Raw genomic sequence first — 13,214 nt, 5'->3', positions numbered from 1 at the left:
TGTCTCAAAATTTTGATTAGGTGACTTTGGGAAAAAAATCAGCGTGGGAGGGGGCCTGTTTGCACTCCATTTTTTTTGGTCACTTTAAAAGAACGCTAGAAATTCTAATTTCCATTCCAGTGAGCCCTCCCACGATATTCTAGGACAACTGGGTCGATACGATCACCCCTGGGAAACAAAAACAAAAAACAAATAAACACGCACCCGTGATCTTTCTTCTGGCAAAAAATGCAAAATTCCACATTTTTGTAGATGGGAGCTTGAAACCTCTACAGTAGGGTTCTCTGATACGCTGAATATGATGGTGCGATTTTCATTAAGGTTCTATAACTTTTATGAGGTCTGCCCTCCTTTTTTCGAATATCAGCCAAATTTTCTCAGGCGCCTAACTTTTGACGGGTAAAATTAAACTTGATAAGACTTATATATTTGAAATCAGCATTAAAATCTGATTCTTTTGATGTATCTATTTGGATCAAAATACCGTTTTCTAGAGTTTCGGTTACCATTGAGCCGGGTCGCTCCTTACTTACAGTTCGTTACCACGAACTGTTTGAAACCTTATATGCCTCCAGGGCAAAACTTACAACCCTTGCCCTGAGGGCTGGGGGGGTGTCATCCTCAAAGACCGGATTTCCAGAATTTTCAACTACGTTGAAGAAAGTTACTATCTCAAATTTTGATTGGGTATTTTTGGGGAAATGGTGGGCGTGAGAGGGGGCTTAGTTGCCCTCCAATCACTTCCGACTTTTAAAAATTTCACTAGCCTTCAATTTCCAATCGAATGAGCGCTTTTTGGAGTTTCTACGACAACGCTTTCTATAAAAACCTTATATGCCCATGGGCATAACTTACAACCCTTGCCCTGAGGGCTTTGATGGGGTCGTCATCCTCTAACATAATTTCCGGACCTTTCAACTACGTTGAGCAAAATGGCTATCTCAAAATTTTGATTAGATGTGTTTGGGAAAATGGTGGGCGTGAGAGGGGGGTTTAACTTGTAATTGGTAATGCGATGCTACCATGTTTTTAATATGCTATTATTGAGAATTAAAGAAGTTATTTCTTTATTTAATATATTTTAAATATTTTTTTCTTTTAGAGCTGTAGCAGCCATTCCAATGTCTTTACTGTTCCCAATTATTCCTTATATACTGCAATTGGGTTTTGCTGCCTATTTTGTTGCTGTTACAGTTGGAATATCATCTAGTGGGGGTGCTTATAAAATTTTGAGAGACAATTCAACCACATGTTGCCCTGTTTATTATGTAAGTTCATTTTGACCTCATCCATCCTTTTATATATGCTAGATTATTTTTTTTAACAAGCACTTCTAATGGTAGTTTAGCCCCAGAAATTGATTTTGACCTCATCCATCCTTTTATATATGCTAGGTTATTTTTAATTTTTTTTTTTTTTTACAAGAACTTTTAATGGTATTTTATACCCAGAAGTTAATTTCGACCTCATCCATCCTTTTATATATGCTAAATTTTTTTGTTGCTTTTTTTTTAATCAGAACTAATTAATCATCTATGAAAGGGTTTCTGGGAAGTTGCTGTTTCTAAATGGTTATGTCATTGAGTTTGTGCTTTTTTACTGCTTTTGTTTTGTCTGTTTAGCTCAAAGAAGATCAAATACCAGTTTACAGATATTTTGCGGCTATTGGTTGGTTTTGAAGAGAGGTTGACGTGGCTTTGGAATGATGAAATACGCGTGAATAGGTTCTATGAACTGTTTATATGAAGGACAAATATTGATATAAGGTCTACTGAAGATTAAAAAGATATACCAATGTTTGGAAAAAAATGGGAGTCTCGTGCGTTTTCGTATGAGCTAGCTGGGCTTGTTGGTTGGTTTTACAACTTGTAGTATTACAACTTGTATCAACATTACAAATATATGTTTTTTTCTCTAGATTTGGAAACGCTTACTAATTACATAAAGTAAAATGAAGTTGTCGGGCATTAATGCTGATATTTGGTGTCCTTAGCAATTATGTCTTACTACTAATCTTTTAATGCAGGCGATAAATACCAGCTGAATTTGATCTTATTAGTAAGATTCCAGTCAGTGTTGCCACATGACCTAAAAAAGGTATAGATGAGAAGCCAAAAATGCCTTGGCTCCCTAAAAAAGAGTATGTATTTTCTTGGCTTTTATCTATTAAACATAAAAGGAATATGATTGCCTTATTCAATATATTTACTTATTCAGGTGTTGTCCTCTCTCGTGGACAAAGGGTAAGAATCAGGGCGGGGATATAACAAAAGGGGCTAGGGGCTGGACTATCGTCCTCTCGAAAATCCTAATCTTATTTACGGGCGCTTCTTTTTGACATTTTCAAATATTTTTTTTATTTTTGTTATTAACCCCCCCCCCCATCAAAAAAAACTGCTGGATTATATTAATCCAGAGCTTAATATAACCATCTGTATAGTGCGGTTCTAGATATAGTGCGTTGGAGGTCGAACTCCGCCTTTCATGTGGTTTTTTTTTGTCGTCTTTCATCTATTGTTCTTTTGAATGGCTATTTTCGGGAAATGATTGAGTACCACTTTGTTTTACATCACCAAGCCACCTCCAAAATTTATACGACCCCACCTTCCATATAAAGTGCCTCTTGAAAAAAAATAAAACAGTGAAGACTTATGACCTTTACTGTAGGCAACGCTATAGTGTTGCCTAGGAAAGTGAAAGTTCCTAATAGTTTATTGCGCAAACTCAAAATTATTGTGCAAAGATAAGGAAATGATCTTTGGATGCACCCGCATTACGGACGCGTCAAGACCGCCTTCGACCGACTTACCAACGAATTCTCAAATGTATATTATGCAAAATAAGAGTTATTAACGTGTAAAATAAAAGTGTCTGCATTTTATCTTAATTTATTTGAAATGTTTAAAAAGCTTTGCAGAATAACAGCATACTCGTGACAGGCCCACCCTGATGCAGCGCAAATTGGATTTCCCTGTCGGGGATGGATACTAAAAAGGAGCTTATGATGGAGCGGAGACTCCAAACTATCTCACAGCACTGGAAGAGCTCCGACTTTTTTTACTCAGTCTATCCTCGTCAGGGCATTCATCAAAGAGTAAAATAAGGAGTTGTAAAATAAGAGTTAGTAAGTGTAAAATACAACTCTCTGTTTATCTTAACCTATTTGAAAATGTTTAAAAACAATCTTTGCAGAATAATAGCATATGTCTTCCCGAAGTTTTTCGAGAAACATGCCGTAGCTGCCCTGGTGTGGAATGCAAATTCTTTGAAGGTGACAATTTAATATATGGACTTCATGCATACAATCTCTTCGGATTCTTCTGGAGCATGTGTTTTGCAACTTCATTAGCTGAGCTCGTTTTAGCTGGTAATTTTTCTTTCTATTGTGTTTTGTGCTTCACTTAATTTTAGTCCCCTGTTGATAGTGTTTTCTCCATTTAAGTGTATTTAAAAACCCGTAATAGAAAACAGAAAAAATGAGGTCTAACAGAGCAAAGAATGCCACATCACTCATCTGTGCCGAAATTGCTATCAATCTGACGACAATAATCGCCATGTTTATTTGAATGTCCATCTGCTAAATAGATTTGCATATTAAAATTTTAATGCCAGGATAAAAAAATAAAAAATGTTGTAAAGATATGACACGACTGTAATTGTGGTTCATGCACCTTCCTGAGTAAGTGGAAAAAAAGAAAATACTGAATATAAAAAAGAATTACATCTCTCAGCGCTAATGTAGATGGTAAAATTAATATAAAGAAAACTCCACATATATGGTAATATCGTAAGCAGCTACTACAATATAGTAAATATTAATATTATTACATTAAGTGATAATGATAACGACATTATTAAATTAAGTTATAATGATGACAACATTATTAAATTAATGATATAGTATTTTGGTATATATATAACCTTCTTGTTTATGGCCTCTTCTGAAGGAAACACATTAGTAACAAAATTCTTACTTTATTAGTTACAGAAAAATTATATTAAATAGATGATTTGGGTTGCTTTCACTTGAGTCGACCTTCTTCCATTTTCTTAGAAATAACATGTCATCCAATGTTAATTTTTCCAGTGTCACCATTTTCAAAATATTCCCAATAAATTACTAGAAACAGAAGTTCGGCCAGTGAGTTAGGCCAGGGGCGGATCCAGGATTTTTTAGGGGGGGGGTTCAAAATAGGTTGATCAAATAAACTTGCGTTAGGAGCAAGTTTATTTAACGCAAAAGTGCCTTAATTAAGCAAATTACACTACTTTAAACTACGTGAGGGGGCCGCCCCTTTTGCCCTCCCCCTGGATCCGCCACTGAGTTAGACAGTATAAGCGCAATCAGTAGGGGGAGGAGAGGGGCTCTAATTTAAATGTTTTTATATTTAAAAATTTTCAGGTTTTTCAGAACATATCGATGCGCAAATATTCCAAATATGAGTTTATGCAGAGAACTTTGAAAATAAGACAAAACTATAATGGAGAAAACGACGGTTAGAGGGGAAACGACCCTGAAATCTTCTTAAATATTGTTCTTCTGCATTATATAAACTAAGAATTTTGTTATTGTAAAGTTTTCTGTAGAAGAGGCTTGACTTACTTTACTTGATACTTTTTAAGGCTGCATGATATGTGGCGTAGGGAGCATAGGAACTTTGCTGCTGCATGTGGGCCAATCTGCTACTATGAAGTGGGTTTCGACAGTAGCAATGTTGGCCACGTTGAGGAACTTCTGCAAGCTGTCCTTCCATCTGGTCCGAGGGCTACCCTTCGGGCGTAACCAACCATGGGATGCAGGGTAAAAGTATATAATTCTAGCGGGGGCTGTTGGTGGCATCCAAAGGATATGCCTAAACCATCTGATAGTTCGCTGGGCAATTTGTGTTGAGGGGGAGGGGGACTTGGTGAGTAAGGGCGAGGAGCCTTTCATTATTCACAAAATCGTCCCATCAGAGCCCCTTGATTTGACTGAGTTGTTTCGTCTGGCAGGCGTCTATTGTGCTCAAGATGGTGGATTTCAGGAACCATGTCGCAGCCGCGTAGAGCAGGACTGAGCTCACAGATGAGTTATATATACGTATCTTGGTGCGCCGAGCAAAAATATGGGGTCATAGACAGGAGTTTCACCAGTGCATGCTACACATGGTATAGTAATATAGTAAGCAATATAGTACACCCGACAAAAGGATAGTCTTTATGCTTCTTGGGCTGTCAATACTAGATCAGAATTTTCTTTTATTTGTAGGGGGGTTAAAGCTTGGAAAATATGGGTGATGAAGTAAACACTACCATTAATTTGTTTATTTTAATCTGCTAACGTATAATAAAATCAAACACAGACAAATCGGTTCGGTAGTATAACATTTTCAGAAAAATAACACAAAGATATGTTGTTCCATTATCAGAGCTTTAAAGTATACATTTATAGTATTTAAGCACATTTAAATATTTTGTGATACTTAAATAGAATATTATATTTAAATGTATTAAACTTAATATAAAATTGATATAAATTTACTCAAATAATTATATCTATATTTTTATACTAAATAATCTACTGTATATATTTTACATTGTGGTTTAATTGTAGGTGCATTTGCTTCATGGTACTGGGCATTCCGAAAGCCTCAAGACGTTCCTGTGTTCCCTCTATGGAATAGTTTTTATCGCGCTGTCAGGTAATATCGTTTTACTTTCAACTTTCTCTTTAATTTATAAGTTTTTTTTTTGTGAAAGTGTAATTTCATATTTTTTTTTTCAATTTTTTTTTTGTTTTTCTTCCCTCACTCTGTCAACAATCTTCTAAGTTCAAAACGTAAAGATTAAGAAGTTATGCTCTGAAAGAGAGAAGAGAATAGGAGTAATATAACAAAGGAATCGGGATAAGAAAGGGAAGAAATAGAAAGGGAATATAGAAAGGGAAGTCATACAGAAAGGATATAGTATATACAGAAAGGATATAGAAAGGGAAGCGGGATAAGAATCGAAAGATATGTATGGGCGAATGGAAAAAAAAGACAAGAGAGAGAAAATGCTTTTGTTTTCTTTTCTTTTTTTTTAATACAAGCTTCTCGACTCCATCACAGATGATGATTTGCCGATAGTCCTGGTACCAAGGGCATCCATGAAGAGCCGCCAGTCATCCCGCATGTGCGCCACCGCCCAAAAATCTTCCCAATGGGGTTGTATCGTCATGTGAATGTTCGATAGGTCCCTTTGATAGCTGCGACGCAAGGTGTTCCTAGGTCGACCTCTCTTACCGTTTTTCTGAGGTTGCCATTCTAAAATCTGTCTTGATCCTTGATCCTGTGGGCCTTCATACGGATCACGTAACCCAAGATATTGCCACCTTCGTTGCCGAATGACGTCAGTAACTATGGGCTGGCCTGAGATATATTGGACTATCTGGTTTGTGACGTGATCTCTTCTGTCGGTTTTTAGAATCCTCCGAAGGCAGTTATTTTCGAAGGCAAGAATCTGTCTCTCTTGTTGTTGACTTAAGCTCCTGCACATGCTGCTGTAGAGAAGTGCAGAAATGACGTTAGTATTAAATGGCCTCATTTTTAGTTTCGTAAAATACTTTTTGATCGCTACACTGGTTTTAGTCTGTTAAAAGCTTCACTGACTTGCCCTATCCTCAACTGCACTTCCTGCTTGCTTATGTCTTGGGGGAATCCGTTGTTGCCATGCTCCTTGTCTTCTCTGTGTTAATCTTGAGGTTAAGCAGGCCAGTATTTTCACGGATAGTATAGAGGAGATCTTGGAATTTAGTCTTGTTACTTTCCATCAAGGCAATTTCGTCAGCAAATCCAGACCGGCTAGCTGTTTGATTCCTCAAATTTGAATGTCGAACCCTGTACAATCAAGGAGTATGTAGTTGACGGCGAGGATAAAGAGGAACGGAGAAAGAGCATAGCCCTGTTTTACGACGGACATGATATGGAAATATCCAGTATTTCTTTCTTGGGTCCGAACACAGCATTCTGTGTTTCATATAATGCAGCAATTAGGGCCACTATTTTGTCAGGAACTCCATAGTATCGCAGGATCTTCCATGGTTAACCATGGTTGATAGAGTCGAGGGCTTTCTTGAAGTCCACGAAAAATTATTTCTCGCCATTTTTTCTCGTCATTCGTTTCACTCCTCATCGGTTTCACTCCTCAGTCATCATCCACACCCACAAAGATAGCTAGACTGGTAAATGAATGGTAATTAATGGCAATTCAATCAAAATAGTGTTCAATTAAGATATTCATCTTACCATTACTTCCTTACCACATGCATTGAATCTTTGAAAAGGATTTCAATGAAAAGAGTTTTTTTTCAATGAAAAGAGTGGGTGTGTCATCACCACACCCACAAAGATAGCTAGACTGGTAAATGAATGGTAATTAATGGCAATTCAATCAAAATAGTGTTCAATTAAGATATTCATCTTACCATTACTTCCTTACCACATGCATTGAATCTTTGAAAAGGATTTCAATGAAAAGAGTTTTTGAATTATGAATCTTTGAATCTTGATTAGGAGTGGCTAAATACATATAAATAAAATTTAATTTTCGTAATCCGACCCATTTTTTCTGGTTTGATATTTAACTCTTTTTTTGTCATACAAATATGGATCCGATTTAAGGGAAGCTTATAGTTTTTAAGTGCATAATAATGAAGGGAGTGAGTCATTATCTGTGGGCTTGTCATGAGTGGTGAAGTCGAAATATTCACAAAAAAAAAAAAAAAAAAAAAAAAAAAAAAAACTTTTGCGCTGGAGAAAAACCTGTGAGAGTTTGTGGTTGCGTCAAATATTTAAAGAAGTTTGTTATAAATAAATGAAAACGACTAAATTAAAAATACTAACAGATAAACAAAAAGATAACAAAAAATAATATTTACAATTCCAGACTCCATCGCTCATGACGGTTTTACCGTGTATTGGGTTAAAATAAGTTTAGCTATATAATAAATTTTTCAAAGAATTCCAATGTTTTTTAATTTTTAATGAAATAAAATAAATTAAAAAAATAAAAAAATCTCATGTTCATCTCTGTGCCTAAACGAAGTTATGAGGAATTCCTGTTATTCAAAAGAGAGTGTTTGACAAGGAGGAGAGCTTTTGAGAGGGAAAAATTTTAGGAAACGATTCTTACTTCATAGTATGCAAAATAATAGAAGTTGACACATCTTGCATGCAGCTATGTTTTTTCTGGACTTATTTAAACATTTTTCCATTTATTCTAACAAATCTATCAATTTTTCGCAGTAGTCTTCTAGAATTTTGAAAATTTGCTAAATGCAGCGTTTTCAATTAAACATTCTACCGTCCTTCTTAAATAAAACGTCGTCTATAAGTATATCAAATTGCACGTGTAAAGAGAAAACCTAACCGAATATGTAGATCATTTTGTATTTAATGAATTTGATGCACTCGCAACTGCAACTGCTTTAGCGCCCTCTATAAACAAATTATATAGAGGGCGTACTGTTTCAGGAATATTTAAGTGACTTTCAAAAATGAAGAATGGCTATTAAAAAAAATTATAATTTGTTCAAAAAAGTAGAAAAACACTGAAATACTGAAGTAAAGAAACTGCTTATCTGCATGCAAAACTACAATTATTCCTCATATCATAAAGTAAGAATTATTTTCTTAACTTGTTTCCTTCTCAAGAGCTCCCCTCCTAGGCCTATACCAAAAAGAATAAAGGCCAAGTGGGCTATTATTTTCGCAGAGAATATTTTAGTAACTTCCAAATGCATAGTAAATATCTCTTGGGCATTTGCTGCATACTCTTAGCCTATTCTTACCACCGAAAGAGGGAAATGAACTATTTGTATTTTCATTGTCAGAAAAGTGTGACATTACTTTGGTAGTGAAAATTTTGAAAACGTCAACGTTCCAAATTTACAATAAGCATCGCGTTTTTTCTCAGTTCTTTCTTTCAAAGTAATTCTTTTCATTTTCAAGGTATTTTTTGTGGTGTTTCTTTGGTCAGTTTTAGCTGATTCTAAAACTATTCTAGTGAAAAGGGAGATAAATAAATTAGTTTTTAATGTGGGTTTGTTGCAGAACTTTATATATCCTTTATGATTTTGATTTTAGATATCATTTGGGTACACTAGCTTTTGGATCTCTACTCATTGCCATTATCCAGTTTGTACGTGCCATGTTGGAGTGGCTTGATAGAAAACTGAAAAAATACCACGACAATTGGATCTCTCGCTGCCTTATTTGCTGCTGCAAGGTAAAAAACAAAGAATTAAAAAATGTAATATAAAGAAAACAGGATGAAAAATAAAAGATACATGAATCTATTAAAAATATATATAATATTTTAAAAAAGTAACAATATTTTGTTCTGCATTTAGCAGAAAAAAATGGATTCTGATTAGAGGAAAAGAAAATTTGAGAAAAATAGGAATGTATACAACGTTCAGGGATGTACACAGGGCTGGGTCTGACTGAAATACTAAATTTTTCTGGAACAATAATTTTATTAATTCTCACCTCCCCCGCCGCCCCCAAAAAACTAAGTTTGTCCACGAATATGTCAAACTAAAGCTGAAAGGAAAAAGGAACGATTTGAAAAGATTTTTGATAATATGTGCAAGTATTTTCTAGGTTTCAGTAAAACCTGTGTTTCCAAATGAAAAGGACTGGGCCCGCCTAAAATACTAAATAGTCCTGAATTTTTCGGAACTTCTTAGTCAAATCATCCAATATTTTTTTTTTTTGTATATATTACCATTGCCCTCTCCCACCACTAAAAAATCCGGTGTACGTGCTTGATAACGCTTGATTCCAAATGGCATAATAAAAGGTAAGACATTAAAGTAATTGTTCAATCAATCAAATGTAAGAGAAAGGGAGAAAAAGTGGCAAAAAAAAGAAAGAAGAAAGTAAAAAAAGGGATCGCAGAAAATGACAAGAAAAAGAGAGAAAGAAATATAAAATTAAAAAGGTGAAAAGACAGAAAGAAGAAAAATGAAAAAAGGAGAGAAGGAATTAAAAAAAATAAAAAAGTAAAAAAAGAGAGAAAATGACAAAAAAAGAAAGAAGTAAAAAAGTAAATAGAAAAAAAGCGACAGGAAACAAAAAAGAAAAAAAGGCGAAAGAATAAAAAAAAGTAAAGTGTAAAAAAGAGAAAGAAAAAAAGTATAAAGAGAAGAACGGAAGACATTTTCATGCATATATTTTTCTTACATTTTGTCTGTTATGATATTGAAAAATATATAAAAATGCTAGTGTATGAATCTCTTCTTTTTTCTTGAAATACTTTTTGAAGCCATATCTTCTTTTTATTATGCTTTGTGTTTCTAATTTAGCTTCTTATTTCAAGGGCATGTTAAAAATAATAAGGAATTAAAGAAAAGTGCTATGAGTATTTTCTATTGAAAATATATGTATTTACATGTAAACACATAAAAAAAACACTAATGCTGAAAGAGAGAAGAAAAAAAAGAAAGAGCGCTAATCGATATTTCCAAGGGAGGAGATGGTTCTCAAACAAACCTGATTTTATCTTGCTTCAACAGAGTATCTTGGTCTCCGAGGGTTTTTGAAAAATCCATAAAATACCTGAAGGGTTTTGTTAGGAGTGGATGTTTTTAAACAGCAAATGTATTTATTTCGATGTAGTTTTGTCCTTTACCCTATTGTGTACGACACCCTTTTCTTCATCCTCTTAAGGACATTGCAAAGAAACTTCTAGTTTCAGTATTATTTGAAGATTTGTCCTAAATAGAAAAAATAGCATTATATTTTAGCCCCATTTTAAAATAAAGATAGCAGAAACTAAATAAACAAAACTATTAAAGCTAAAAAAAAAAAAGAAAAATCTAAATATTTTTTTTTTTAGCAGGAATACTTTCCTGAAAATGATCATCAATGATTTCTTCTTCTGTTTTGGATATTCTTTTGTTTATCTTTTTTCATCTCCTAATGCAACCGATTCTTTTTTGTGCAAAATGATTCTCCTTCGAAAAAGGAATTACTTAGGAAAGAAAAATCCAAAAGTGCATAGCCCAAAACAGTCTAGGACTTTTTGTTCAGAACAGGAAAAAATAGCTTAAAAAAGAAGCATCGCACACTCATTGTTTAACATAATATCCTGTGTGACGTTGACAAGTGGAATTGAACATAGTATATTTTCTTATATAACTAAATTTGCTGTAAAAACCTAAAAATTGATATATTTTTTAGTTCTTTCAAATCGTCGAGAAGACATATAACATTTTTCATATATTCTTTCTTTTCCTCTTCTTATATTCTTCTTTTTTCAAATCTTCGAGAAGACATAACATTTTTCTTATATTCCTTTCTTTTCTGCTTCTTATATTCTTCTTCGTTTCTTCTATTTTTACTTCTTCGATTTGTTATATATTTATTTTTTCATATGATGCACACCATTTCTGTTTCCAGTGCTGTTTGTGGATGCTTGAAAAATTCATGCGATTTATCAACCGGAATGCCTACATAGTAACAGCTATACGTGGAACCAATTTTTTCAGTTCAGCCCGTGAAGCCGTTTCTCTGATCATGCGCAATCTGGCTCGAGTTTGGGTTTTGGACAAGGTAAGTTAATAGCTGTTACGCCTTTCATGGTTGCAGCAAAAGCTGCAACCTAGCAAAGGACAAACAATGGCCCATAGTAAGCAAAAATTGAAAAGCGTGTTTAAGAAAAAGCTGTAGTGAGAAAGTTTTGCAATTTGTAGCTGATTCAGTAATGATAACTTTAATTTCGACTAGTCTTAATAGTACAAATGCTATTTAAAAAAGTGTGAATTTTTGGCAAATAGCCTTAAACCTCTTGAAAATGGTGTTGGATCGAAAACAAAGCATATCATTGGAATTTACATTGCCGAAAACCCCTTGCAGGAAACTTACAGTCCCCCGCCTTGAATAACAAGGAAAGTTCAGTTTTTTCGTATTCAGCACGGATGTGTCCTCCTTTTTCTTGTTTGTTTTTCCTCACTGCTAGCAGGGCACTAGAAAATCTTTTTTTGTTCTTCCTTCTTTTTTTTGATTATCATATCCCTTGCAGCGTGCGGGATTGAACCTGAGAACCACCAATTAGTAGGTCCGGTTGCTTCCATTACACCGACACAAGAGTGGGAGTTGGAACATCTTTTAGAGTTATTAAGGGCTCTTTTGAAAGAAAAATCTTATATCTACGTGCTTTTTGTAAGTAAGGCAATATGGTTATAAAAATAGAATGCAGTTTTTGAAGAAAACTGTATCTTCACATAAAAGATGATATCATATTGGGTATGATGCTGTTAGGCCCCCTGTCAGATAAATGTCTTTTTCGCAATCTTAATTTTATTTCTTCTTTAAATTGGATTGTTTCACTCCCTAGCTGTACATTTAATATCTTTCTATCCTGTTAATATTCTATCTTGTTCAAGAGATTACGAATCGTCTTTAAAGAATCTGCAAATTAGCTAGCCTCTGGAAAATGCAGGCTGCTGGTGACTCATGCAGGAAGCAATAACCTGCACCGCCATGCAGATTACTTACCAATAATCACTGTCACCTAACCTCAGTCCCTTATCTCAAAACTGGTCGTAGAAATTTGATACCGCCTTTTGGTTTTTTGTCTTAGGGGAATCCGTAAAAACTAATGACTACTACTAACAACTAAACGCAGCACCAGTCCGCCTGAGGCCAACACAGCTACGCACGCTCCTCCTCCATTCCAATCTATTTAAAGCCTCCCTCTTTACACCAGTTCCCATTTCCTTTTACTCTTTCTTTATGCCATCCTCCCTCCCCATCCGTGGACGATATCTTTTCCGTTTAACCCTAGACGGTTAGCCGAAAAGAACAATTTTTGGCAATCTGTCATCCTTCATCCGCACAACGTGCCCTAGCCATCTCAACCTTTTTCTCAATATAGCCCTAGTAAGCGGGATTGAACCACACTTTTCGTACAGCCTACTGATTGAAATACGGTCAGTAAGCCGCGTACTCAGAACAATCCGTAGGCAATTTTTCTGGAAAACATCTAAAAAAAGCAACACACTTCTGGCCGCAGTCTCATTTTTTTGTTTTTTTTTCATTGAGATTTTTCTTTCTGTTGCTTTTTTTGTCATGGATGGCCAGTTCGGCTTAAGATCTTTCATTAGAAAACATCTAGCAAATCTTCATCCGCTTTTCGGAGCGCCCATGCTTCATAGCCTTATTTGACCACTGCCATCACTGTAGCTTCCA

The 13,214-nt window shown here is 34.9% G+C and overlaps 1 protein-coding gene across 1 annotated transcript in view; it reads left to right on the top strand.

Annotated features, from left to right (window-relative positions):
- The window catches only part of LOC148941200 (choline transporter-like protein 2), a 71,102-nt gene extending 59,517 nt beyond the window's left edge, over window positions 1-11,585 (top strand). Inside the window, exons 7-11 of the mRNA XM_089103899.1 lie at window positions 1,103-1,268; window positions 3,193-3,367; window positions 5,594-5,681; window positions 9,105-9,246; window positions 11,424-11,585. Coding sequence (XP_088960025.1) covers window positions 1,103-1,268; window positions 3,193-3,367; window positions 5,594-5,681; window positions 9,105-9,246; window positions 11,424-11,585 — 733 coding nt within the window. The remainder of the gene's footprint in view (window positions 1-1,102; window positions 1,269-3,192; window positions 3,368-5,593; window positions 5,682-9,104; window positions 9,247-11,423) is intronic.
- The last annotated feature ends 1,629 nt before the right edge of the window (window positions 11,586-13,214 follow it).

Source organism: Artemia sp. Qi Xiang Cuo, chromosome 18 (assembly GCF_049724085.1).
Source record: "Artemia sp. Qi Xiang Cuo chromosome 18, ASM4972408v1, whole genome shotgun sequence".
Lineage (NCBI taxonomy): Eukaryota > Metazoa > Arthropoda > Branchiopoda > Anostraca > Artemiidae > Artemia > Artemia sp. Qi Xiang Cuo.
Note: the sequence above shows the minus strand (reverse complement) of the source record. Positions and strands in the feature narration are given on the sequence as shown.